Raw genomic sequence first — 26,341 nt, forward strand, 5'->3', positions numbered from 1 at the left:
GGAACATGTGAGGTATAACCTAGTGGGAACATAACAGGTAACTCATAGACAACAGACTCGAATCAGTATTAGACAATAGTAAAACTACAAAGTCATATAGGGGGAATCAAGAGCAATCCTGACAACCTCTTAACAGGAGGTCATATGCACAGAGCAGGGGGTGGACCCCAGAGGGGAGCAGGAGGACAGGAGGAGGCTTGTATCCCAACTCTGAAGACTCTTAGATCCTCACCAAGGACTGTCAATATGGGCACCAAGGACTACATCCCAACTGCCAAGGAGACAATGGGGAATTGGAATGCCTTCAGAGGCCGAGAACTCTGAGGTCACCCACCCCCATTTGGATCTACCACATGGGATGGAAGAAGCCCAAATCCTTCCTCGCAGGATCCAAGGTCATTGGAACAACAGCCAGGAGCCCTGAGTGGTCCGCAGAAACAGAAGAACAGTAAACTTCCTTCGGGACTAGGGAGAGGAGCTTTCTCTGGTCCTTACTTAGTTCCAACTTTGGATCCCCACCCTCTCTTGCAATGACCATCAGGGTCGCTCCAGAGCCCCCCCAAACAAACAAACAAGCAAACAAACAAACAAAAAATTAGAATAGATAGAGAACAACAAGGAAAGCTTAGAACCAGACAGGAAATGGTCAGCATGGATCCACATATACCTTACTAGGTAGGACACAAAGATTAGTTACTCCTCACTGGGGTATTGAAGATTTCTCTGCACACCCCTCCTAAAACTGTTCTGCACCTCAACTGTTGACAAATGCCTTGTTAGAGTTATAAGCCAGTTTAGACTATCCTAAAATCTGCCAAGTTCAGCAAAATTATGCTTCAACACTATAAACTGCTAAATACTAAAATGAAAATAGACACGAGACAGCTGAATAGTACCCTATAGCCATTTTAAGGTGTATAGCAGCCGGTTCTGTATATAAACTAAAATTGAAATGTCAATGAAGTAGTCACAGGATGTGGTTAAGAACTTGCATTTTTTTTAAACATATCGGTTACTCAATACCATGTAAAATAATGCCATAATGTTATAAACTGTTGTTGATGTTGTGTTAGGGCTTTTAATTGATCAGGATGATATTCTGCCAGTTCTATCTTCAGACCAGAGATGGTCTCCCCAAGAAACCATTGAATTTATCTGGACAATAAGATGCTGGACTCTATGCTTGGTATATGCTTGCAATGAAAGAATCTTGACTGAATTTGAACTGTAATACTGCAACAAGGTGGAGGAATCCACCATGGGGGGAGGGCAAGGGGAGGGGTTGGGGGAATCCCAGAGCCTATGAAACTGTGTCACATAATGCAACGTAATTAATAAAAAAAATTATCTGGAACTGACAGTGAAGGATGGAGATTGATTGGTGTGGGACATAAAGCTTGGAGATTCTGGACATGTGTCCAGTTTAGTTATGATGATAATAACATGAAATATACATTTGGTCAAAACTTATCACTTTGTTATTATAATAGTTGCATTTTATATTAGGTTATAATGCCATAAAATTGACTTCAACGAGTTGAAAATAAAAACAGTATAATGTGCTTCCTCTAACCACTTGAAAAAAAGAAAAAAATATTAAATATGATAATAGCCAAAAAAATGCAGTGTGCATCTCTACTTCCAGATCAAAGATGGAAGATGATCACTCCATCTTGATAACGGGATGCTGGACTCTCTGCCATTGTCCATTCCTGCAATGATGGACATATGACTGTGTATGAAGAATTATACTATTGTAATGATACAGGGGAACTCAGTAATGAGAGAGTGAACTGGGGAGGGGATAAGGGAAATCCCAGGGCCTATAGAACAGTATCATAAAATGATAATAGTAATAAGAATAAAAAGAATATAAATTAAGAAAAACCTTTCTGGTTATCTAAACTGGATAGCTGAGGTTATCCAAGTTCCCCCTCCTCCACTCATGGACCACCATCTTTGTGAAACAGCCCCTGAAATGATGCTCACCACCGGTCTTCTCTGTTATATGTCCACCAGCATACAACAGTTATCCTCTTTCAAGCCCAGTGAGTGGGATAATACTGAATGTAGCTTCCCATATTAAGTCTACTTCTCCAATTTCTCACTGGGGAGACTCATATTATTTATTTACTGATCCAAGGAGAAGTTGCAGTTAAAAGTAGAACTTTGGGGACAAGATTTGCTTTCTTTAAATTCCAGTTTTGCTATCCCTCCTTTCTGCATATGGGAATCTTTTGAACTTCTCTTGCCTCAGTCTTTAAAGCTACAATATGAGTGTCCCCATATCACTTCTTATTTGATTAAATAAGTTAACCAAGTTAAATTACACAAGGAATTCAGAACAGTGCCTAATGCCAAGTAATCAGTCAATACAAGGATAGTGTCTTATACTAATTAAGGAAAACCAGAACAGAATTGTAAAGACGACTGACTGTTAAAGGTGTAAACTTTCATCTTATTCTGTGACTTGTTGCCCATGTAATCTAAGTCTTGATAAATCATCTCTATACACTTGAATTTCTATAATACCAGTACTTGTACCATGCAAGGCTATCTTAAATATCAATTTAATATGTATATGTCATTTTTAGCTCAGGACTTGACACATAACAGATATGCATTTGAATGGGGCTGGGTTTCTTTCTTTGGGTATTACCATTTCCCTCCATTACTGTTTCTTCATTGTCTTTTGAACACTGTCCGACTGACTTTACTTATTCTTGAAGGATGGCTTTAATGGTGTGTTTTTAAAGTTGAGCTGGAAGGTAGAGGAACTATTTTTATGTAGAGTATACTTGTGATGCTTTTCAACTTGAAGAGGATCAATGGATGGATTGTACAAGGAAGACAGCAGAGCATGAGAACAGGCAAACAAATTGGCAGTTTTAATTAAACCAACAGATGAGAGTCTTCTAATTATTTTTCAAAGTCCATCTATCTCACTCTGTGGGAGAAGCCATCACCTAATAAAGCTCCAAGGCTGGCAAGCCCCAGATGGACTGTTTTTAACAACTATGGTGTGTCCTTATTCTAATTTTTGTTTTAGGTTAATTACAGAGATACAAGATAATGAATTGAGAGTTGTGTTTTGTCTCTATGTTCAAAGTATTTTGCCTTGAAAAATCACTCCGCCATTTGCACATGTATTTATGTACAGTGTCGAATTACAGGCTCAAAGAGAAAAAGAACAAAAATGGATTTTGCTGTCATTTCCCCTCATTTTTCTACTAATAAACAATTCCCATGCCTAAGAGAAAGCCTGGAAAGTGTAACCTAATATGAATCCAAAGAAATGTCCAGCTGTTGGGAATGGAAAGGGGAATAATAAAGTCAACCACTGAATGTCAACCTTTACTGATGCAAGGCAAGGAAAAATATTTATTACTCGCATTGATGTATAGGTAAAGAAGGCCTATAGCTCTAATCAAGGGAATGAACACCTTCCAATCTGCAGGCCTTTGTTGCATGAGTTTACTAATTCAACCATGAGCAAGGCGAGCCTAGAGTCTACCGTTCATCTTTACTTGCCTATGTCATTAACATGGGTCACAGGAGTCACATCAGTTGCATGGAATCACTTTTTCATCAAAGCTTATTATAATAAGGCTGTACAGGTCATATGTTTATTCATGCCAGCATCATAATTCTTCTTCACATGAAGATGAAGGCATAAGTATGGAATTTCCAGAGATAGAACAATGAATGCCATTTACAGTACCTATTAAGCACCATGATTAATAACAGAGCTTAATGTTAGAAAGGTAGAAGACAAGTAAGAAAGAAATTGCCTTATTTCTAACCAAACTGTAATGTCAAAAGCCAATATTAAACTGAATTATTTCTCTCATTCGTTCTTTTCCTGCAAGACAGCATTTAATTTGAATAGCAAGAATGTTTAAGGATGAACATGACTTCAGACTATTAGAACCACTCACTTAGGCAAGAAATAACATTTATTACTATGCAGAAGCAAGAAGCCTTCTAGAGGATTTAGCCAGTTGAATTAAAAATATCAGTGCATTCTCTAAGATCTTATATCAGCCAGAGAAACACTGTACATTAGGCTAATACAACAAATTACGTCATTGAATGCCCTGGCTTTTCCTTCTGTAATTGTAGCTGGAGCGAATGCCACATTTCTTTACCCCACTTAAACTAGCAGGCTATGGAAACCACATTTTCTCCCTTAAGAAGCCTTTATTATTGAGCAAACTTAGGATAGTCTTTAAAAGAGGGCTTTCCAAAGTATCTAGGTGGTCTTTGGTTCATAAAAGTCTATGACTCTTAGCTTTTTTTAGTCCTAAAAATCTACTGTTTCATTATTTCATTGCTCCTACTAGTCTATCTCGACTCCAGTTTTCCATCAAAGTAAGCAAGAGATATAAGCTCTGGTGTGTAGAGGCTCTGGCAAGCAGAAGAGGAACATTTTGGCTGGCATCATGGGGCAGTGTCCTTGCAAACATTTGGCTCTAATAAGTAGAACTCTACTGTTGGCCGTGGAGGGAGAAGAGTCATAGAGATGGGGATTGGCAATACCCAGGGAAGCAGAGCTGGATGGGCAGGCTACACCAGAGCAGAGGACCTGCTCAGGTGTTCCAAGGGGCTGCAAGGGTGGACAAGTGTATTTCTGTTTCTCGACACATTTTAGCTGTTTTCTAATTTCAACAAATTATAGTTGTACATGTCTATGGGGTATAAACTGAATTTGTGGATTTCTGATACAACGTGGCAACTGTCCTGTCTTATTTCAACTTTGTGTTATGCATGTTGGATACCTGTCCTCCCATCCCTTTTCCTTCCCAAGGTTCACAGACTTCATATTATAGTATCCTGTAATTCTGGAAAGTATTTAACAGTTTTTTCACTAATACTGCCTCCTACTTCTCCAACACCTTGTGATACCTGTGCTGCATAACCCGGGCAGTTTTTCAGGGCATTTCCATCTAAGCACCATTGCTTAGCTATTCAAAGGACTACAAAGAGAAGAAAGCAGGTGTATTCGCTTTCTGTCAATGTACAACGTATTGCCACAAATTTGATGTCTTAAACAATATGCATTCAGGTTTCTGGCATGGTAGCCTAGCAGCTAGAGTCCTTGCCTTGCACACACTGGGACCCCATATGGGCACTGGTTCTAATCCCGGCAGCCCCGCTTCCCATCCAGCTTCCTGCTTATGGCCTGAGAAAGCAGTCTAGGACGGCCCAAAGCCTTGGGACCCTGCACCCGCGTGGGAGACCAGGAAAAAGTTCCTGGCTCCTTGCTTTGTATCAGCTTAGCTCTGGATGTTACAGTCACTTGGGGAGTGAATCATTGGGCGGAAGTTCTTCTCTGTCTCTCCTCCTCTCTGTATATCTATCTGACTTTCCAATAAAAATAAAATCTTTTTAAAAAGAGAGAAAAAATATGCATTTAATGGGTTTTTTTTCTAAGTTGGAAGTCAGCACAGTATGGCTGAATGTTCTGGTTAGAGTCTTACGATGCTGAAGTTGCAGTGCCAGCAAACTCCTCTGCAGCCTAGACACCTCTTATTTTTATCATTGGAAGCATTCAATGCATGCAATTATGGGACTGAAGAGTATGCTTCTTTGATCATGGTCACCAGGGTCCTCTCTGTTATTTAGTGCTCCCCACACTTCTGCTCTATTCCTCCCCTTTGTCAAGCGAGAACAGAATTTCCTTGAACCCCTCTGTAGCTTCTCAGTGGAAGTGATCTCTCATCAGATTGCAGATTTAGGGGAAAGCAGCATGGCTCTTATTGGGAAAGTGCTTTCTGGAATATTGCCTACCATACCAGCTCAGTAAGAATTTGAAAAATGACATCAGACTTGTCTTTCCTTTGAAACAAATAATTCTCAAGCATGATTTTCTTAAAATTCGTGCAGCATAATGTTTAAAAACAAACCTAGGCATGAGGAAAATAACTACTCCTATCATGGACATGTAATAGCAAGAAGTCCATGTAGTCATAGTTTAAAGAAATGTGAACAAATTGTGACAAATGAAATCATTGCATATTCTAATTTCTAAGAAGCTAAAAGCCTGATGGCCCTGAGTGATAAGGGATGTAATTCCCTCCTCAACTAACAAGTCAGTAGAGAAAAGGCAGGCAGTTGGTGCTGTTCTCTGTTCTCAGTGCCGGGTGGATGAATGGCCATACCTGGTTGTGCCTCCAAATGCCCCCTTCCTAAAAAATTGTTTCTGACGTGCCACTGGCACCTGGGAAGGAGTAGAGATGAAGACTTATTTCTTCCAGTCTCAGGAAGAACAGGCTCTCATTAGCAGAAGAACTGCCAGGCACCCAGCCCAGGCAGATGGACTTAATGAGAGAAAAAGCCCAGGGCTTCCCGCAAGTTACTGCAGAGGAGACACTTTTTTTTTTTTTTTTACTTAGGTAACATTATCTTGCTTTCTCTGGCTACTTGAATGCCCTTGAATATATAACCTTCACAGGAGTGTGCTATAGATTTTACTGAATGATTCTGGTAGAACCTAAGTCCCTGTTATATTAAAATACTCCAGTGCTTTGGGCTGCCCGGAAGGGGAGCTATATTTTTTCTCCTATATCTTTTACTTCCTACTTAGAGCCAGAGTGAGCAATTTGCCAGTCATGAATATGTATAATTTGGCCTAGGTCTTCCTAACTCATATACTAATGGAGCCATTAGGCATATGTTAGGTCCTCAAAGCCAAATGGGCCAGAAAGAACATTTGCAACAGACTGCAGTGGTTGTTTCAGTGGCCGTTTCCCACAGCCAGGCATGCAGATTCGGACCCAATAGCCCAGTTTTTGTCTGAGTGGTGCAGATCAATATATGATAGCGTCCCCAAATTATTGGATAATGTCTTCACCTTTTTTTCTATGAAACATACAGAGTGAGGGTTAAATGTGGCACTCTAAGAATGTTATCAATTGACAGTACTTGTGATATAGGTATCATTCGAACAGTTATATATAGGCATACCCCCCAAAGTTCATGGGTAAATATATATCATATTAAAACTGTGTATGGATTTCCGAATCTTCTTGAACCAAAACAAGCTTATCCTTTAATTCTATTTTCCATGAATTTTAAAACTATTTCAGTATGAGTTAACTCTGATGATTTCTACAGTGCAATGAAGCCAGTCCTGTCAAAATCCCCTTCCCTGGATGAGATATGACAATCAGGCTAATAGAACTCACATCATATGGCGTGAATGTAGATACCTTATCCAAACCACTAAACTGTGTGGGAATTTAAATAATTTTGGATTAGATGGACAGGATGGGAATCTTGTCGCATTAAATTCTTTTGAAAAATGGTCCTTATTGAATCACTGCTTTCAAAATTACCATCAAGGGACTGGCAACAGGTTAATTTGCTGCCAGTGATGCCAGTATACCATGTAAGTGCTGGCTCCAGTCCTGGCTGGTCCACTTTAGCAAAAACAGTGGCAAGTGTAAGACCTGCCTTTTAATATCACAGGCATAAATATATAAGAAAAGCACACACTAAGATTTATATTCATTTAAATTGTAAATCCCAGGCCTGGCGTGATAGCGTAGCAGTTAAAGTCCTCGCCTTGAATGTGCCGGGATCCCATATGGGCACCAGTTCCAATCCTGGTGGTTCTGCTTCCCATCCAGCTCCCTGCCTGTGGCCCAGGAAAGCAGTCGAGGATGCCCCAAAGCCTTGGGACCCTGCACCTGCATGTGGGAGGCTCAGAAGAAGCTCCTGGCTCCTGGCTTCAGATCGGCACAGCACCGGCCATTGCACTCACTTGGGGAGTGAATCATCGGATGGAAGATCTTTTTCTCTGTTTCTCCTCCTCTCTGTATATCTGCCTTTCCAATAAAAATAAATAAAATGTTAAAAAATAAAGTGTAACTCCAGGTGCTGTAGTTTGGGTTAAATTTTTCTAAACTGTCATGGTGCAAGGAAAGAGAAACTATGCAATGGCCAAGAGGCTAAGTTGAAAAAATAGTCTTTCAATTAGAAATATCAGTGGTATTACAAAATATATAAGCCTCACAAGTGAAATACACTTGTTCTATGCAACATTAAACACTTTTTCACTGTGAATATTTAGATATTTGTTGTATCAGTTATTTTTTTAAGATTTTATTTATGGGATATCGTATGGGCGCTGGTTCTAATCTCAGCAGCCCTACTTCCCATCCAGCTCCCTGCTTGTGGTCTGGGAAAGCAGCTGAGGACAGCCCAAAGCCTTGGGATCCTGCACCTGCATGGGAGACCCAGAGGAGGCTCCTGGCTCCTGGCTTCGGATCCTTCATGGTGAGAACTCTAGCTGCTAGGTTACTTCAGCAGGCCCTAAGCCATTTGTTTTAATGGAATACGTGTTGAGGAGCTCCTTTCCCCTGTTTATGGATTTCCTCCAATGGAGAACTCTCAATCTCCTTTGGTTATTTACTTGGCAAATGAAGTGTTGCATACATACCTGCTTGATACCAGCCTTTGTGCGGTACACGTTTCTCCCCTTATGGAGTCCATATTTGACAGTGTTGTTTCTCAGTGTTGGAGACTTAGTCTCTATCTCTTGGGGAGAAAGGTTTAGGTGATTCACTGAGAAACTTTCACAGGAGTTTGAAAGAGAGGTGGAGGGAAGTATTTTTGTTGGAACTCATCTACTAAGACTACTTGGCCAAAAACATTTACACCTGAGGAGAGATTTAGACCCCAGGAAGTGTAAACACTGATTTTTTTTATCTATTGTGGCAGATTGCCTCACCTCGAGTTTTAGCTTTTGCTAATATACGAATAATAATACGAATATCTATTGAGTGTCAGTACTGTGAGAGGCTTTATTCTTAGGATGTGACAGGATTCTAATTACTTAAGTACAAAGAATATATGTTTCAAATTCTGTTTGTTTTGGTACATATTTCAATATTAACATTAATGAGTTTTCTTAAAAGAGAAATGGGACTATAACAGAGAGGCTTATATAATTCTAGAAATCCATATTTTACAATGTTACTATACATTGTTAAGTAGAATGAATAAATGTTACACCTGCCACACTTACACTTCAAATTATTAAATGGATATAGATACTGATGTGAATTGCTTGAATTCATGCTAGGCTTTTGTGTTTTCAATTATATTTTCAGTGAGCTAATACTAAACATAAAATTACTTTCATCTTGAAGGCATGCCATAATTTGATTTAAAAAAAGGCTCTCAAGCACAAAAGGAATGGAAATCATGATATAAAAATGATGTTTCAAACATTTCATTAATTACCGTTAGGTGTAACAGAAAATAAGAGTTTCTTATGAGTAAATGCATACTTATTTGAATGAGGTATAACTTTTTGAAACTTTATCTTCATATAAATAATAAGGGAAAATCAAGGTCTCTTTCATGGAAGATAATTTTTGCTGTCAGTGAAAAATACCATGGACTTATCAGATTTTTCTGAAGATATGAAGAAAATAGGATTACAGGTTTTGAAGCTATTTTGTGCCATTTCCTGTTTAGTCTACTCTGTGTTATCCTTTCAGCATCCCACTCCCCAAGGACACTTGGCAAATATTTCCTTTTATAGCTTTGTATTTATGAGAGAAACCACAGATTAAATAGCTTTGTTATACATTTACCTACATGCTAAAAGTACTAATTCAGTAACCCCCTTCTGTGTGAGATACAGAGTGGCAGAGTTTAAAGATTTTGAGCTGTCAGAAGAACTAGCACTAAGATGACTCTTTTTCTAGTAAAAGCTAATCTACATTTCCCACTGTTATCCATGAAAGACGGCAATAGTATTTTCCCTGCTTATATCCAAATGTTATGTTCATTGATAACATAATGAAGAACAGAGAAGAATTTTGAACTCTGCAAATATGTAAAATGAACTATAGTTAAGAGTTAGCCCATTTTTCCCAAAGTAGCTTAAACATTTTGTGTTTTTCTTTCAATGTTCTAAATTGGTTGTTTTTCCACTTTTTAGTTATTATTTTTATGTGAGGATACAATGCAGTATGCATCTCTACTTCCAGATCAAAGGTGGACTCCAAATGAAATTGTTAACTTTATCTTGACAATAGGATGTTGGACTCTTTGCCATTTTCCATGCCCACAATGATGGATTTATGACTGTTTCTGAAGAACTATACTATTGCAATAATATAGGGAAATCAGTGGGGGGGGGGGCGGCAGTTAGAGAGGGAGTAAGAGAAATCCCAGAGCATATGGAACTGTATTATAAAATAACAGTAATAACAATGTGGTGATTTCTCGAACTTTCCCTATTTTTGATGTGCTAGACTGTTTTAAAGAGCATGACTCAGTATATGGTAGAATGTTCCTTAACTGGGAACTGTCTGATATTTTGCTTATGATTGTATTGGGATTATGGATTTTGTGGAGGAAGACTGAAGTGGCCAAATATCCTACTCATCACTAATACCAAGAGTGTGTACTATCATCAGGAATCCTTGCGAATGTTGCCCTTGATCATCTGGCTGAGGTAGTGTTTGTCAGATTTTTCCATTAGAAAGTCACTCTTTTTTTCCCATCTGTAATACAGTGAACAGCCCACGCTTTAGGAAAAGAGAATTATGCATCAAGGCATTGAGGGCAGAATATGTATATAAATTATTTGGAATTCTTTTGCTTCTGAGATTTGTTTTTCTCCATTTTTATCTGTGTAGGCTCGTGAATATTTGTTTTATAATATGGGTTATAATGCAATACTGCCTCAGGTTGTTTTTTGCTTAGTAACTTACAGATGTTCTCACTGGAAACTCATTTGATTAGTTCTGATGTCTCTTTGACTTATATATCCTTATCTGGGGGTGGGGGCTGGCGTGGGGTGCAGTGCATGGTTCCCATGATTTGGGAATGGCGGACTTTCAGTATTCGAAACTCTCTCCTAGGAGTTGCTTCCAATTGAAACAGCCATAAGACATCATCTGCCATGACCTACTTAAACTCACATAACAAGCAAGTGAAGAGTTCTCTGGAGGCCTCTAATGACCATGACAGAAATTGCCTTGCTTTCTCATAATTCAAAGTCTACATTATCTCCTTATTATGCAATCCATTGTGCTCCAAATACTGACAGACTCTTTGGCCCTCAAATATATATATATATATTTTTACCTAAAATATTTGCTTATTTGGTAACATTTACTAACAACACATTGCTACTTGTAAAACATCACCTACATAATCTCACAGACACATAGGTGTTACATAAACAGAATCAGCTTTTGGATGTTGGTGCTACTTGTTCCCAGAAAATCTTCAGTAAATGATTGTGAGTCTTGTAACCACTATATGTGGATACAGCTTAATTCCATTTTTGTTGTCTTTTTTCTCAGTGGACATAATCAAGTCATTTTATAATTCTGCAGTTATTTACTTCATTGTGAATTGCAAGATTCATTTGAATGATAACCACTTGTGTTTGTATTTTTTTTTAATAGCTCAGAAACTTTATCTTTCTGAAACACTGCATTTTATAAGAATATTTCTATGGCAGTACTAGTAATTCCAGGAGGATTTCAGAATCTGTATCAGCTTTTCTAACTTCTCAGGTTAAATTTGCCAGAGGCAATTTTGTCTACTGTTGCAAAATTGATAAAACATATAAGCTTTTTAACTCATATCCTAAACTTTAGTACTTATTCCTTTTAATATCACACTGATTTGTGTAACCCATTTAAATTATTTTTCCAAATTCCATGTAAAAATGTATTCAAATGTAAAGATTAATTCACTTAATTAACCTTTTGGTTAACAGGTAAGATGCTAGTACTTATCTATATGGATTTTTTTTCTTTGAAGCTGACAGCTGAGAATTAAAACTAAGCTGAATTTCAAGTGGCTTCTAATTGTGGCCAAATGTGCATGATGGGGGAATTAGCCTCTACTCAATTGCAAGGGCTCCCACCAAAGTACTTACTAGAAAACTAAGGCACTGGTGTTGCAAGGAGCGAATTTGCTGTTCCCTGTCCATGTAGTAGTCTTTGCATCATTTCTGCAAAGCTTCATTGTCTCTTTGGGTAAGCCCAAATGGTTTGGGCTGAAGTGGGTGGTTTTGTTTCTAACCCTTCAAATACATTTTTTCTCTGATAGTGGGTTCTGTCTCTTTACTAATAAACAGTGGAGGTTCAAAGATGGTCAGTAATCGTGCTCGCTTCGGCAGCACATATACTAAAATTGGAACGATACAGAGAAGATTAGCATGGCCCCTGCGCAAGGATGACACGCAAAGATGGTCAGTAATCACTGCTTTTAAGTTGAGGATTGTCTAGGAGAGGAAGCAAGTGAAATGCAGAAGCAAGCATAAAATAAGGCCCTGTGGGATAAAAAACCAAAATGGGAGAAGCTTAACAAGTCTACAAGAGGAACATATTTCTTCTGCCAGGCTTGATCTAGAGCCTTTACACTTCTTTTAATTTCCTACTTCACACCTAAGCATATCAATATTCGAGCTAAACAGAAGTACTTGCACCTTCCCACAAAAGTCTTGTGTGCTTATACACTTGTGTTTTTTGTTCAGGCTTTCCTTGTCATTCCTGCTTATTGCAATTCTGTTGAATCTTAATAGATCAACTCAGATATTGCAGCCTCAATTAAAGCACTCATTGCTTTTCTTTCAAACACAGTGAGTATTAAGACATGAATCTCCCTTCTTTAACATCCAGGAACACTTGTTGCTGGGGTTTCTATGTTTATACTTCCCAGATTCTTTGTTAGGACAGAGGTTTACTGAAACAGCCATGCTCATTTATTGACATGCTCTCTAGGGCTACTTTGCCCAGCAGCAGTGGAGTTGGGTACTTGGGATAGAAACCTTATGGCTTTCAGGCCTAATGTATTTGTTTTCTGGTCCATTGCAGAGCATATTTGCCTTAACCTAGTGCATAAATTCCTAAGATACCAGAACTTGTAACTATGTTTGTGATGTCCTTAAGGTCTAAGAGAGTAGGCATACCTTGAATATTGACATAAGTGGACTCTAAATGATTATAGAATTTAATGACAAAATCCATGGGAGAAAGGCTCAATCTTTAAGAAAAATAGACACGTGAAAAGGAATTGCTACATGAGGGGAATTAGGTCCCTTCCAATTCAGTCCACAAGGTGTTATTTTGAAAAAGGATTAGGGGAAAATTGTTTAGCATAGCAGTAAAGACACTGCTTGAGTTACCTCCCTCCTATGTCAGAGTGACTGTGTTTCTTCCTAACTCTGCTCTTGATTTTAGCTTCCTGCTAATGTGAACCCTAGGAGACAGCAGGTGACAGCTTGAGTAGATGTGACCCTGGTGCCCACATGGCAAACATCCTGCCACTCTTTAGATATTATTGGCATTTGGGGGATAGAATTAGGAGATGGGAAGCGTGTATGCTCTCTCTTTCTCTGGTAGCCTCTCAAATAAAGGAATAAAGCAAAAATAATCATAATTATGAGCCAATATATACTGGAATAAATTAGTTTGAAGCAAAACATTTGATGAATTTTTTTAGACAAAAACCGATGTTAGTATTAGCATCTATACTTACTAATTATTACTCTTAAAAGTCATTTTTAGTCTTTTTTAAACTTTACTTCCTATTATTACAGTTCCATATGCCCTTATGATTTCCCTTATCCCCTCCCCAATTCCCTCCCCGCTCACTGAGTTCCCCTATATCATTACTGTAGCATAGTTCTTAATACACAGTCATATGTCCATTATTGCGGGCATGGACAATAGCAGAGAGTCCAGCATCCTATTGTCAAGATATTTTTAACAGTTTCATTGGGAGTCCATCTTTGTCTGGAAGTAGAGATGCATACTGCATTGTATCCTCATATCTGAATCCGATACTCTCTATTTCATAATTACTGTACATCCTCTTAAATGAAAAGCCACAAAACAAAATCAACAACAGGAAGAAAATAGGAATTTACAATGCCATGAAGTTAAATAACATGTTACTAGATATGAGAGTCTCCATTACACAGTTGCTGTACATCCCCTTAAATGAAAAGCTGCAAAACAAAATCAACAACAGGATGAAAACAATATTAACAACACCAAGAAGTTAAATAACATGCTACTGAATGACTAATGTGTTGCTGAAGAAATGAAAAACAAAATCAAGAACCTTCTTGAAGAAAATGATGTACATCATATATCTGCTATGACAGTCTATAGAAAAGATTCAACACAGAGAGCTGTTGCTAACTGTAAAAGAAGGGGTGACATGCTGATTGATCACACGAACCCAAAACAGACTGTTTGAGATCAAGTTCTTTAATTCAAAGTCTAACCCTGTATGATTTTGACCAAATTACTTAACCCCTCTGTACCTTGGTATTCTCATCTATAAATTGGGGATAATGATAGTGTTTAGATGAAAGTACATGAACATGTATCCTGGAATGTGGTAAGCAGTGAAAATGTTTCCCCAGTGACAATTGTTAAAACCACTGTTCTGGCTATATGTTAGAATCATTTATAAGCTTTACAGAATACTGAAGCCTCAACAAGCTCAGAGTTTGATTTCACTATTTTGTGGTCAGCTCTCAGAAAGCTTTAAAATCTCTTCTGTTGATTCTAATGTACGCTAGAGACCCTTCTTCAGCAATCTGTTTAACTTCCAGCATAATTTTGATTCTGACCATAGAAACCATTGAGTCCTCTTGCTTTGCAGTGCTTCACCAATCACTAAGAGCCTCTTCTATGGAAGCTACATAAGTCATGTCAAGTGGAACTTCTGTGCAAGGAATTTATATTGTGTTAGAGCAAGAACATGTGGATTCTGATCACCAAGCCACAAGTTAGGATGTGATCGTTAAGACATGAAGTACTAGAGAGGGAGAGAGAAGTCATGTTCACTTGATAGTAGTCCATACAGGCTTCATGAACGAAGAACTATGCACTTCACGTGGATCTTGAGAAATGAAAAGCATATTACTGTCATCATTCTCAGCTCTCCCATCTGCTACAGGGTCACTGGGTTTAAAATTGTATGAGACCAGCTTATGTACTTTGATAACTCCAGTTTATTGAAAGTGTAATCACTTTTGGAAAGTAACCTGGAGTTCTCCCACCATTTTTTTTAAAAAGCGTTTTTTTTTTTTTTTGAAAGGCAGAGTTACACAGAGAGAAGAGACATAGAGAAAGATCTTCCATTGACTGACTTACTCATCAAATGGCTGCTATAGCTGGAACTGGGCTGATCCCAAGCCAGGAGCAAGGGGCTTCTTCTAGGTCTCGCATATGGATGCAGGGGCCCAAGGACTTGAGCCATCCGCAGGGGCCCAAGGACTTGAGCCATCCTCCGTTGCTTTCCCAGATCATAAACAGAAAGTTGAATTGGAAATAGAACAGTTGGGACTAGAACTGGCACCTATATGGTATGCTGGTACTGTGGGCAGAGGATTAGAATTCTATGCCACTGTGCCACTTTCCCCATTCTTTCCCACTTTTCCCCCACCCCCACCATTTTTGGTGATTGATGGAAAATGGTTTGCTTTAGGTATATCATGGTGTGCTTCAGATTGACCCTCATGGCCTCTCAAATTGTAGAAAGATTCCAAAGAAATTCTTAGGTGTAAATGCATAGGTAGTCCCTAATGAAACCTTTAAATTAGAGGAAAACAAAGACACTGTCTTTTTTTGACTAAAGTCAAGGGCACTAATTGTCTGACATTTGGGCTCTCATGGGGCAATACTTTTGGCTTTGAGCTGCTGAAGAGAGCCTAGATGAGGAACCTCTGAACACCTTGATCAGAAATCAAAGACTAATGCTGCATTCAAGCAAATTAACAAAGTGAGAAGGGATGTTGGATGCTGTGTCACCTCCAAACGAGGTCACAGTGCTGAGAAAGCAAAGCTGAGAGAAAAGTAACCTCTCTGTGCTCTTATTTAAGCTAGTATTTTATTTTATTATGATTTCCTTGGTTAAAGATTGTAAGATATATTTATCGAAGAAAATTGAACATAGCACTACTTGATGCTATCAGTCATAAAAGTGAAATTTCATAAATATGTTATTATATTAGAATAATATACTGTATGCAGTTAGGGATCTCCAAGGTTAAGGAACAACAATTTAGGAAATCTGGACTCTTGGCTAGGTAGGTTCCCTTTCGTTTGTCTTAAATCCCTGAGAAAGGTTAGATTGGTGATGCTCAAAGTCTAAACTTCAAGATGTGTGTGCTTGTTGATTTATTCAATAAACACAATGAACATGTTATAGTTTAGATACTGTTCTAGGGAGCAAGATAAAGAAACTTGCCTTCCTAGAGTTTATACTCAAACTAAGGGAAGCAGAAAATGCATAATAAGCATACTCCATTATAGGGTTTGACATAAACTGAAGTGCTACTGTAAGGTGATCAAGTAGGGAAGCTAAAAATAAAAAAAGGAGCTTGCATAAGGGTGTTGATGAAAGTCTTGGCAGTAGTGGTATTGGACAGAACAGGGTTGTTGACTAAGACTTAAATAATGATTTGGAGGGGGCCAGCTTTGCGACAGAGTGGGTTAAGGTGCTGCCTGAGATACTGGCATCTCATATGGGCACAGTGTAAATCCTGGATGCTTTACATTTGGTATCGCTTCCACTAATGCTCCTGGAAAAGCAGTGGAGGATGGTACAAGTGCTTGAGCGCCTGCACCCATGTGGGAGACCCAGAAGCACCAAGCTTCTGGCTTTTGCCTGGCTTAGCCCTGGCCACTGTGGCCATTAACTAGCAGATGGAAGATCAGTCTGCCTGCCCTGATCTCTGGCTAACACTGCTTTTCAAATAAATAAAAATAATCATTATAAATATCAGAAAAGGTAAAGAAATTAGTGATATAATTATCTTGGGGGCAGAGCATTGAAGGGACAGAGAACAGCCATTCAGTTATCCAGAAACAGCATCATGTGCCTCACATATTTGCGGAATTACAAAGAGGCCAGGGTGCTGGGACAGTGAGCAAGGGGGTGGCTTATTGGGAGATGTTAAGAGGAGGAAATGCCAGACTGACATGGATGGCATTACTCAACAAGGTAAGGATGATGGCTTTTACTCTGATGTAGTTGTGAGCCGAGGGAGGACTTTCAGTAGAGGTGCTAAATAGTTTTTTCTTTTTTCTGCCTGTTGTTTTGACAATGCAAGGTGGGCAGCAAAATGTACTCAGGAAGACCAACCAAGGAGTGTAAAATAACCAGATATGTTAGGAAGAATTCTAAATTTCTGCCCCAACTGACCCCATCCAATATTTGCAGTCATTGGTAGGCACACCTTTGCTAGTTCTTCAGTGAAAACTGACCTATGGAATGCAATGAAAGGATTTTATAGATATGTAAGTTAACCTAAAATTCAGTTATTAAGTGAGCATGGATCTAATTAAAGAGCTCTTTAAAGCTGAGTCTAGAAGATGTCAGAAATTTAAAATAGAAAGAAGTCATGGTACATTTGTACAGCATGCTCCAGTGTACCCATGTGATTATTATTTACTGGTGAATAAACAGTTTTCTAATGTGGCCCTGTTTTGCTGGAAAAGAAAATGTAGAAAGTCAATGAACTATTGTTGACTTGAAGGTGAAAGTTACTACTTGAATGAAGGGCAGTCCCTGTCTCAAAATCACTACCAAGGAAATGGAAGCCTGTTCTATAGCTGAGGGAATGAGAAGCTATCACTAATCAGAATGCTCTTGGCAGCTGATTGTCCTCCCCTTCACCCCAGAACATTCAGAGAACAAAACCAGCTGACGGTTAGATTTTAGCTTTGTAAACTAAAAACCCAGCTAAGAACCCAGTTGTACCATGTCAGATTTCTGATCTACAGATATATGGGTGTTGTTCTAAGGTGCAAAGTTTCAGCTAGGAACATCATAAAATGTACTACTATGCCATAGATGTCTATATTTATTATAATTCATATACATAATCCCTTTAGATAAATGATTGCATTACAATGCATAGACACAAACATGATTCTCTGAAGAAATAAGTATATTTAATAATTAGGGTATTGCAAAAAGGAAAACCTCCCCAATCATTAATGATTTCTCTAATTGGTGCATTTGTCATTAACATCCTGTTGCCTTCTGGGCTGCAACAGATGCATCATAAAGAGAGATGCACTCAACTGTTCCCTATCTGGGGCTTCTGCTTGTGGAAAGGTTTAAAGAAACTTGCCTAAAGTATTTGAGTAAGTAACTAAGAGGTGGGTTTTTTCAGGTCATTTGAAAATGAGGGAGAAAACATATTGCTGCACTGAATGTAAAGAGTATTTTTTACTTGACCCATAGAAACCAAAGTTAATATTGTGTTTCTGTTGTTGTGATTGTTTGGTTGTTTCTTTTTGTTTGCTTGTTTTTTCAAAAACACAGTGAGGGTAGATTCATTTGTTTTCATTTAGTCCAAGTGCTCATCATGTCCCTGTTTCCTGGAAGTTCCAGTCTATGCCAAGAATCCTTCCTTTGACAGCCATAGCCCTCTGTACCCAACTTCGTCACTACCTGCATCAGTTAACTTTTGCTGTATAACACTACACCCAAAGATTTATTGGCTTAAAACAGCATCCACTTGTTTGTTCCCAGTTCTGTGAGTGTAAATGATTTGGGCTGGGCTCAGTTGGAATAGATTATCTCCGTTCCATATCTTAGGGGCTGAGGTCCCTCATGGGTTTACAATACCATGGCAGTTCTTACATTCATCTGTTCATTAAGTGGCCGTTACCTTGGTGATTGAGATAGCTGGGTCATGTGTCTCTCGTTATATGACAGCCTCGCCTGGACGTATTCACACAGGGTGGTCATAGAAACCCAAAATCTAAAGCAGAAAGCTAGCTCCACTACCCAAGTATCTTTCAAGTCTCTTCTAAGGTCACGTTTGCCATTGTCTCATGAAGACAGGTCATTTGACAAAAAATATAGTCGGCACAGAGAAGGTTGTTAATGAAGGGTTTGGATACATGGACAGGAATTATACTAGCCAGTTTTGAAAAAGAAACATTTACCCCATTGCCTTCATTGACTTGTAATCTATTTTATGTGTCAGTTTTAATAAAGATGGAGGTTCTGTTTCTTCTAGTCAATAATCTAAGCATACACTCCATTGCCACACATGTTTTGAATGCTTGACGATTGTTCATTTCTCTCATGTTTTCTGGTGTTTATGAGAATTGAAGCCATATAGACTGTGTGGACCAGAGTTACCCACTTTAGTGAAAAGAGAAGAGAAAGAGTTCAGAGTCATCCAGAAACTCAAAATGCTGTCCCTCAAAGACTTAAGAGTCTCACTGGAACTTTAGTAGAAGCTGCGCCTAGGTAGCTTCTCTCATTGTCAACTTCACTGCAAAGATCACCAAAACAGCCTTTAACTAAAATGCCAGTGGTACTCAAGATCTGTCTCAGGAGAATCACACTTGTCATCTCTGCATAATTTCATCTCATGCTCAATATACCAATTACTCTTCAATTTGCTATAGCTGGGGATTGTCATCAAGGAATGTTTATGGAGTTTCCCATATATGCAGACATCTGGCCATGGTAAACAGGTCCACAAAGCAGTTTGCCAATGCTTGGCTCTCTTTTTAATCTTTATTCAAGAACTTCATAAAATACTAATTATGTAAAAAACAAGATTGTTCCTAACCTTTCACAGAAATGTCAGTCTGACTTAGGAAAGTCATCCCAGTTAGCTGAAGATATAGCTGATTCAAGGGGCAATCATCTTTATGTTTTAGAGCTAAAATAGATATCCAAATAGTTATTCTAAAACTTGTGTAGCTATCAGCCTTGTTGATTTTCTAGTTTCTCTTATTGCAGGCTCATGTGAGAAGCACGTTATTGGGTAACAAAGTAACACCAAGCTGTGGTAGGACTATAGCCTCTTTTAAATTATATGCCTGTGGGTTTGGCAGCTGCTTGAAATGGTCCAGTTGGTCTCAGTTCACCAGATGGTTGAAAAATAAGTGGCAATTTCAGTGTGTAGAAAATAGGGCATTGTAGTGAACAGTAGTCAGAGACAAGGCCTCTGCATTCTGGTTCTGAAGAGCAATCCATGGGCCTGTCATAATCAGACACCCACCTGGGTGACCCCAGCTGTCATCCACCAGTGTCTGCCCTCAGCTCTTCAGTCTCTGACCTACATCCACAGGAGTGGCTGCAAATCATTCAGCTACAACCAAAGTTATGGTGTAAAGGAAAACAATCTCTCTGATCCATTCAGTTCAGCCTGATGTGTCAGAAAGCTGATATTGCACCCGGCCTTCCATGTACCACTAGGGATTCCATGCTCTAAACAGCTAGGACAATGCCAACGAAACAGCTTTCAGAGTTTGGTGGAGGTGTGTATGTTAAAAACATTCTTATAAGCTCCAGATGGGAAGATACCTGTGAAACAGATTTGATGCTAGTGTTTATTCTTGTTCTGTATTTGGGTAAGGGAATGAATGTCTTGAAAAAACAATGAAAAAGTTTTTAACTTTGGTTGCAGGAAGGCTAGAAATTAACTTGGAATCAGTAAACACTAATTTCTCACTTGAAATATGTTTAAACATCATGAAGTGTGTTGGAAACCTGCCCAGATGATCTCTCAGAAAATCTTATTTTGTAAGTGAAGCCCAAATATTGTGAATAGAAGGTCCTTGTTGCCTGGATTCAGCTTCACTTCTTTCCTTCAGGCTAGTTTCCTAACCCTGGACCTTTCCTTCTCCTGCTTTCATTTGTTCTTTTTTCTCCCTCTCCTCCTTTAATGCCTCCCTCCCATACTTCATGTTAATGGTATGTCCTTAAATTCCACATTGTTGGTATAGTGTACTGGGTTAAGCACTGGTATCCCATATTGGTGCTGCTTTGAATCCCAGCTGGTTCACTTTCAATCCAGCCCCCTGCAAATGGCCTGGGAAAAGAAAAGCGATAGGAAATGGTTCAAGTTCTTGGGCTTCTGCACCCGTGGGAGAGATCCAGATGAAGCTCCTGGCTTTGACCTGGCTCAGCCCTGGCATTACAGCCACTTGGGCAGTGAACCAGCAGATAGATCTCTCTCTTTCAAACAAATCTTTAAAAAAAAAACCCATTATTTTTATAATCAGTATTACAAATGTTTGTTCCTGACCAACAGATTAAGGCCCTGAGTGTAGAATCTGTGTTTTGTTTACTTTTGATCTCTAGCTCAATTTATACCAAAGATTAAAAAAAAATCAGCGTTAGTTTAATAAGTGAATAGTGAATGAATTTTCTTTTATACTGGAAATTCCACTGAATGTCATTCATTCACTGATCAGCTCCTCACTGAGTAACTACTATGAACTAGGTATTATTCTAAGAAATGAGTATTCAAACAGACAGCATGAATAGAATCCCTTCTCTTATAAAGTCTAAAGTTAAGAATAATTCTAAGTTTGTGAATGAGATATTCTTGTTGCCTTAGAATTTTCAATACAGCTTATACTCAAGGGACATCATTTGCATGCACTTGCAGGACTTCCTAGGAAATAATCAGGACTTTCTGGAAACCATTACACATAATACCCTACATTTATTACAACAGCATTTGGAAAGAATGAACTTAAGCAATGGTATTTATGGAGGTTGACATTGCTGGGTCAATCTCCCCAGTCTTACAAAGATAGGAAGAAGGTGGTTCGTCACCAACTGTATGAGACTGACCACATGCTGTGTATTTGGTAAACTAATGAAAGTTTAGCAACTAGCCCATATATCAGAGAGTAAATGACTTTTTTAGGAGAAACTTATGTGTGTTCTCACTGGTTGGGGTTTAGTGTGAAGCCAAGGATACCAATTCCTGTTTCTTACCTGAGTTAACTATTAAAAGTGTTAGATTAACTGGAATATTCAAAATGACAGGGTAAAAGTAGAAGAGTTAACAATGAAGTTGTACTTCTACCATTTAGCAAGTCAGGAGTGCATATGTTTTAGCGTCACAAATAAATGGTATAGAGGATGATCTCTTAAGTACCTTAAAAACATGTCAACCAAGAGGTCATGCATTTTGTTTTGTTTTGTTATTTCCGCTTAAGTAAGCAGACTACAGATATGGGATATGCCACTGGGAAGCAGTACCTTAGAGGAAATTGTATGATCTCAGCCAGAGAGTGCATCATTCATCCAGAAATGGCATAGTATGTGAGATGCCCTGAAAACTCCAAAGAACTCAGATTAAACTCATCAGAAAGCTAGTACTTGGCAGATGATATTAGGGAAGGCATAATAGCTAGAAAACAATAGTAGGTCACTTACAACTTTTTTCCTTATTTTTTCTTTACCATCAGCTCTCAGACATGTAACGTTAATAATAAGTGTGGGCAAAACAAATCAAAAGTTAAGGGAAGGAACAGTGAAGCCACAGATAATGTGACATGAGCCCCAATGGTCAGGTCCGAACTGGGATTGAAGTTTTGTTTCAGATTAAACAACTTTCAAAATCTGCTAATGGACTATCTGAAAATATTTGTAACCAATACTTCAGTTGTTTATTAAATTCTGAAATACAGGTCTGTGAATTCAAGGCTTAACCTCATGGCATGTAGCGATTTAGACCCAGTGGACTCCTCTTTGCTATCCTCCAGGGGAAGGGAAGGCAGAAAATTATACATGTATGTGTGTGTGTGTGTGTGTCATACCTGCATGTATATGACAAAGTTTTGTTATTTTACTAGCAGAACTATAACCAGTAATCAGCCATCCAAACAACATGATATCTCCTATTCATAAAGTCCTTTTGAAATCTTCTAGTATAACTTCATATCCTATGAGGCAGTCTTTTCAACTACATTATGAACAAGACACAATAACAGTCAAAAACCAGAATGAGTTGAATATCTATCATGTACGAAACCAAGATAAAGAATCTGTGCAAGTAGTGATTAATTTCATCTTAAGTTTTGAAAGTGGGAAATAATTTTCTCATTTTAAAAATGAAGAAACAGGCTTTGAGATTGATTGAATGCTTCAAGATTTAGATTCAAGCCTGACTATATTTCAAAATATCTTTGTTCATATGTTCTTTAAAATCTCTTTCAAAAGCAGAGAAAAGAGGGAAAGGGAGGGATGGAGGGAGAGAGAGAGAAAGAGAGAGAGATTATTCCACTATCGCCAATTGCCAATTCTCCAAATGACTATAATGGCTGCAACTCAACCAGGAAGCCAGGAGTTGGGAAATCAAACTAGGTACTATATGTGAATAATAGGAATCCAACTACTTGAGTCATCTACCAGTACTTCCTAGGTCTTCATTAACTGGAACCTGAAAATGGCAGCCAGGAATCAAATCCAGGTTTGCTGATAAAGGATGCAGGCATCTTAACTGGTAGCTCCTATTTGAGAATTTCAGGAAAGGACATCCTGCTTTAAAGAAACTTAAATATAATCCCATCAATCATTTTCTAAGTAATGCTGTTACTTACCAATTATAGCATATCAATGATTAAAGACAATTAAGGCATAGCAAAAATGCATGTATCTGATTTGTTGCATCCTGATATTATACATTCATCATTTATATGTACACATTTTGAAACCTTTTTGGTATTAATTTTCAGGAAGTTTATGCAATTTTTTACTACTGTAAATGACTTTATCTAATGTATGAATCACAATGGCCTCACCAAGAAATATTGGACAATATAGTGTAAGTGACATCAATCTTACTCTAGTTCTTGGAAGCTTTTTGGCTCATGAGCAACTGAGGTCAAAAGCATTCAAGGACTTTTTAGAAACTGTGTGTCATATATCTGCCTTCACTTATTTCTCCCATTGCAATCTAGGTTTGTGTTCCCCTTAACTGACCTCCTTTTGTGTTTCCTGTTCCCTCAGAACCCTGACACCTTCAAACTCAGCTCTTTGTAATATTTCCAGTGACACCAAAGGATGGACAACGTTTCTGTCCTCACTAAATTGTGTAGACCACAATGTCTTTGGTGAATTGCTCAAGGCATTTGTTATCAAGTGAAAAGGTTTCTTACCTTTGGCAGAGATGCCCTGGAACCTGAACTTTGGGTGGTCATCGTTAAGACTGTGGTGATGCCCAATGCGACCCTGGCAGGGGCAGCATCCATGTTTATCCAAAAGGAGACCCAGGACAAAATGACTATCAGCAGGCTGGGGATATACATCTGGATCAAATAATAGCCCATCTGGCGTTCCAGGTGAAACTTGACCTCAATGCAGGTAAATTTTCCTGAAATGGGGAAGTGATCATTTAAAGGTCAGTTTGAATTGCCCTTTCCCATTTCAGCATCATAATATATCTTTATCTAAATCTTTAAGATTTATTTAATTTTTATTGAAAAGTCAGATTTACAGAAAGGAGAGACAGAAAGATCTTCCATCTACTGGTTCACTCCCCAAGTGGCTACATCAGCCGGAGCTGAGCCAGTCCAAAGCCAGGAACCAAGAACTTCCTCCATGTTTCCTCTACGGGTGCAGGGTCCCAAAGCTTTGGGCCATCCTCTACTGCTTTTCCAGACCAGAAGCTGGAAGGGAAGTGAAGCAGCCAGGATGTGAACCAGCATCCATATGGGATCTTGGCCCATGCAAGGCAAGAACTTTAGCCACTAGGATACTGTGCCGGGCCCTACTTTATAATTTTTTTCAAAGAGTGCTTTATATAGCTTGGGAAGATTGCCCAAAAACCTCATCCAGTGTAGCCAATTCAATCTTTCTGCAACTCAGCAATTGAAATGATACTTTGAGAATATATGATCTAAAGAGTCACTGGAGGAAAACCATATGACATGTTGAATTTGTAAAATTTTGTGCGTCAGCTTGACTATTTCAGAGTTTTAGAATCTATAAGATCAACATAAAAGTGACAAGTGAAAAGACAATATTCAAATTTTGTTGGTTCATATTTTATATAACATATGGCACACTATATATAACCCATGGCCTAGCATGTAAGTATAACCTATGCATTGTTTTATTTTAGTTGAAAACATACCTTCCTAGGTAGTAGAAGGAGCTGCAAAAATATTTTAAATCTTTGTATCTATTTTTGAATTGTCAATTGCAGGAAAAAGAAACCTTTTAGTAAGATATGTGTGTAATTCAGTCTTAAAAACTTGCTAGCCTTATGGGTAGTGCCTTGAGGACATTTAGAATTCCTACAAACATTTTACAGTATGTCTTTGTCTATAAAAAGACAATGTATATAATGATACCGAAACTTTTAATATATGAGGAGTCTTTAAAAAGTTCATGGAATTGTACATTTCAAGAAAAACTATGCATGTGTTTTGGAAAAATTCTACACTTATTTTTTTGAAATATCCTTGTATTATTAAGAGCGATGTCCCTGCTTCTTTCTACTTCTTTTTTTGCTTTGATTTACTTGGAATTAGAATTCCCTTGAAGGTTATCCGGCTTGGCTCACAGAACTTATAAGAGATAGTGTTGAATTCTGCTTGCTCAGGAAGATCACTTTGGAATCTGGTTTTAGTTACTTCATAGGAAGTCACTGTTGACTGTTGGAGCAAATATTCATGGACCATTGTTATCAGCAGAGGAGACAAACTAGTCACTGGACAAGCCATCATGTCTTCATTGTCTCTCCATGGTCGGCTTGCATGGTATCAAGGCCCAGGACATTTGTGGAAAAGCCATCTACTTACTGGAGAGGCATAATCGTGCATGCAACAAAAGATGTGTGTGTGTTGCTGCCACCTCAGCTTCTCCCCTTGCTCATGTGTCTGGCAGCACTACTGATAGCACATGTCTTAAGAGCCAGCTGAATTCTTGCCAAACTCCCACTGCTGTCCAGAGTCAGAGAGCATAATATTTTCTGTGTTTACAAAGGCCTATGCTATTCCTCTCTTGCACTAAGGCAGGAAATTCAAATTAGCCTGAAGATCCAATGTCGAGAGTGGTTACCAGGGATGGAGCACAATTCATGTATTTCTTGTACCACTAATGAGGTCTCCTATACATTTCCTTTGACCGGTTGACAGCAGATGGTCATCACGGAAACAGCAAGATTCCAAATTCTTTTTCCTTCCATATTCTGGAGAAATTGTACTCACTGACCTGAAGGAACAGGAATGCTATCAATTGGGAGAGGAGGGTCAATCTCCATTTGCCTGGTAAATAATAGTGATTAACTTGATGAGATCAAGCTACTCTGAGCTGCAAACGGAGCCCACGTGGGTTTAGCAGCTGGAAGAAAACTTACCGGTGTTGTAGTGCTTTGTACAATAGCCAAGTTCCTTCTCCTCTTTCAAAATAAACTGAGGCAGGGTCAATCCTTCGGCAACCTGCACTGGACCGTCACTTAACCATTCAAATATCAGGTCATTCATTGTGTATCCAACTGGAATAAAGAAATCATAGTGAAAAAACTGGGTATGTCATTTCAAGGAAGCTTGAAAGTCTAGCAGTG

The 26,341-nt window shown here is 38.6% G+C and overlaps 1 protein-coding gene and 1 non-coding gene across 3 annotated transcripts in view; one reads left to right on the top strand and one right to left on the bottom strand.

The window, feature by feature from the left end:
• The window catches only part of LOC121166753 (glycine receptor subunit alpha-2), a 153,235-nt gene that overhangs the window by 57,629 nt on the left and 69,265 nt on the right, over positions 1-26,341 (bottom strand). For both annotated transcript variants that reach the window (XM_040996033.1, XM_040996034.1), the window contains exons 6-7: positions 26,135-26,272; positions 23,931-24,145 (exon numbers count right to left, since the gene is read on the bottom strand). In XM_040996033.1, the coding sequence (XP_040851967.1) occupies positions 23,931-24,145; positions 26,135-26,272 (353 nt within the window). The remainder of the gene's footprint in view (positions 1-23,930; positions 24,146-26,134; positions 26,273-26,341) is intronic.
• LOC121166755 lies at positions 12,142-12,248 on the top strand. Its single transcript, XR_005885467.1, has one exon. It is a non-coding gene; the product is annotated as a U6 spliceosomal RNA (small nuclear RNA).

This window comes from Ochotona curzoniae, unplaced genomic scaffold (assembly GCF_017591425.1).
Source record: "Ochotona curzoniae isolate NIBS_2020 unplaced genomic scaffold, NIBS_Ocur_1.0 patch219, whole genome shotgun sequence".
Taxonomy (NCBI): Eukaryota; Metazoa; Chordata; class Mammalia; order Lagomorpha; family Ochotonidae; genus Ochotona; species Ochotona curzoniae.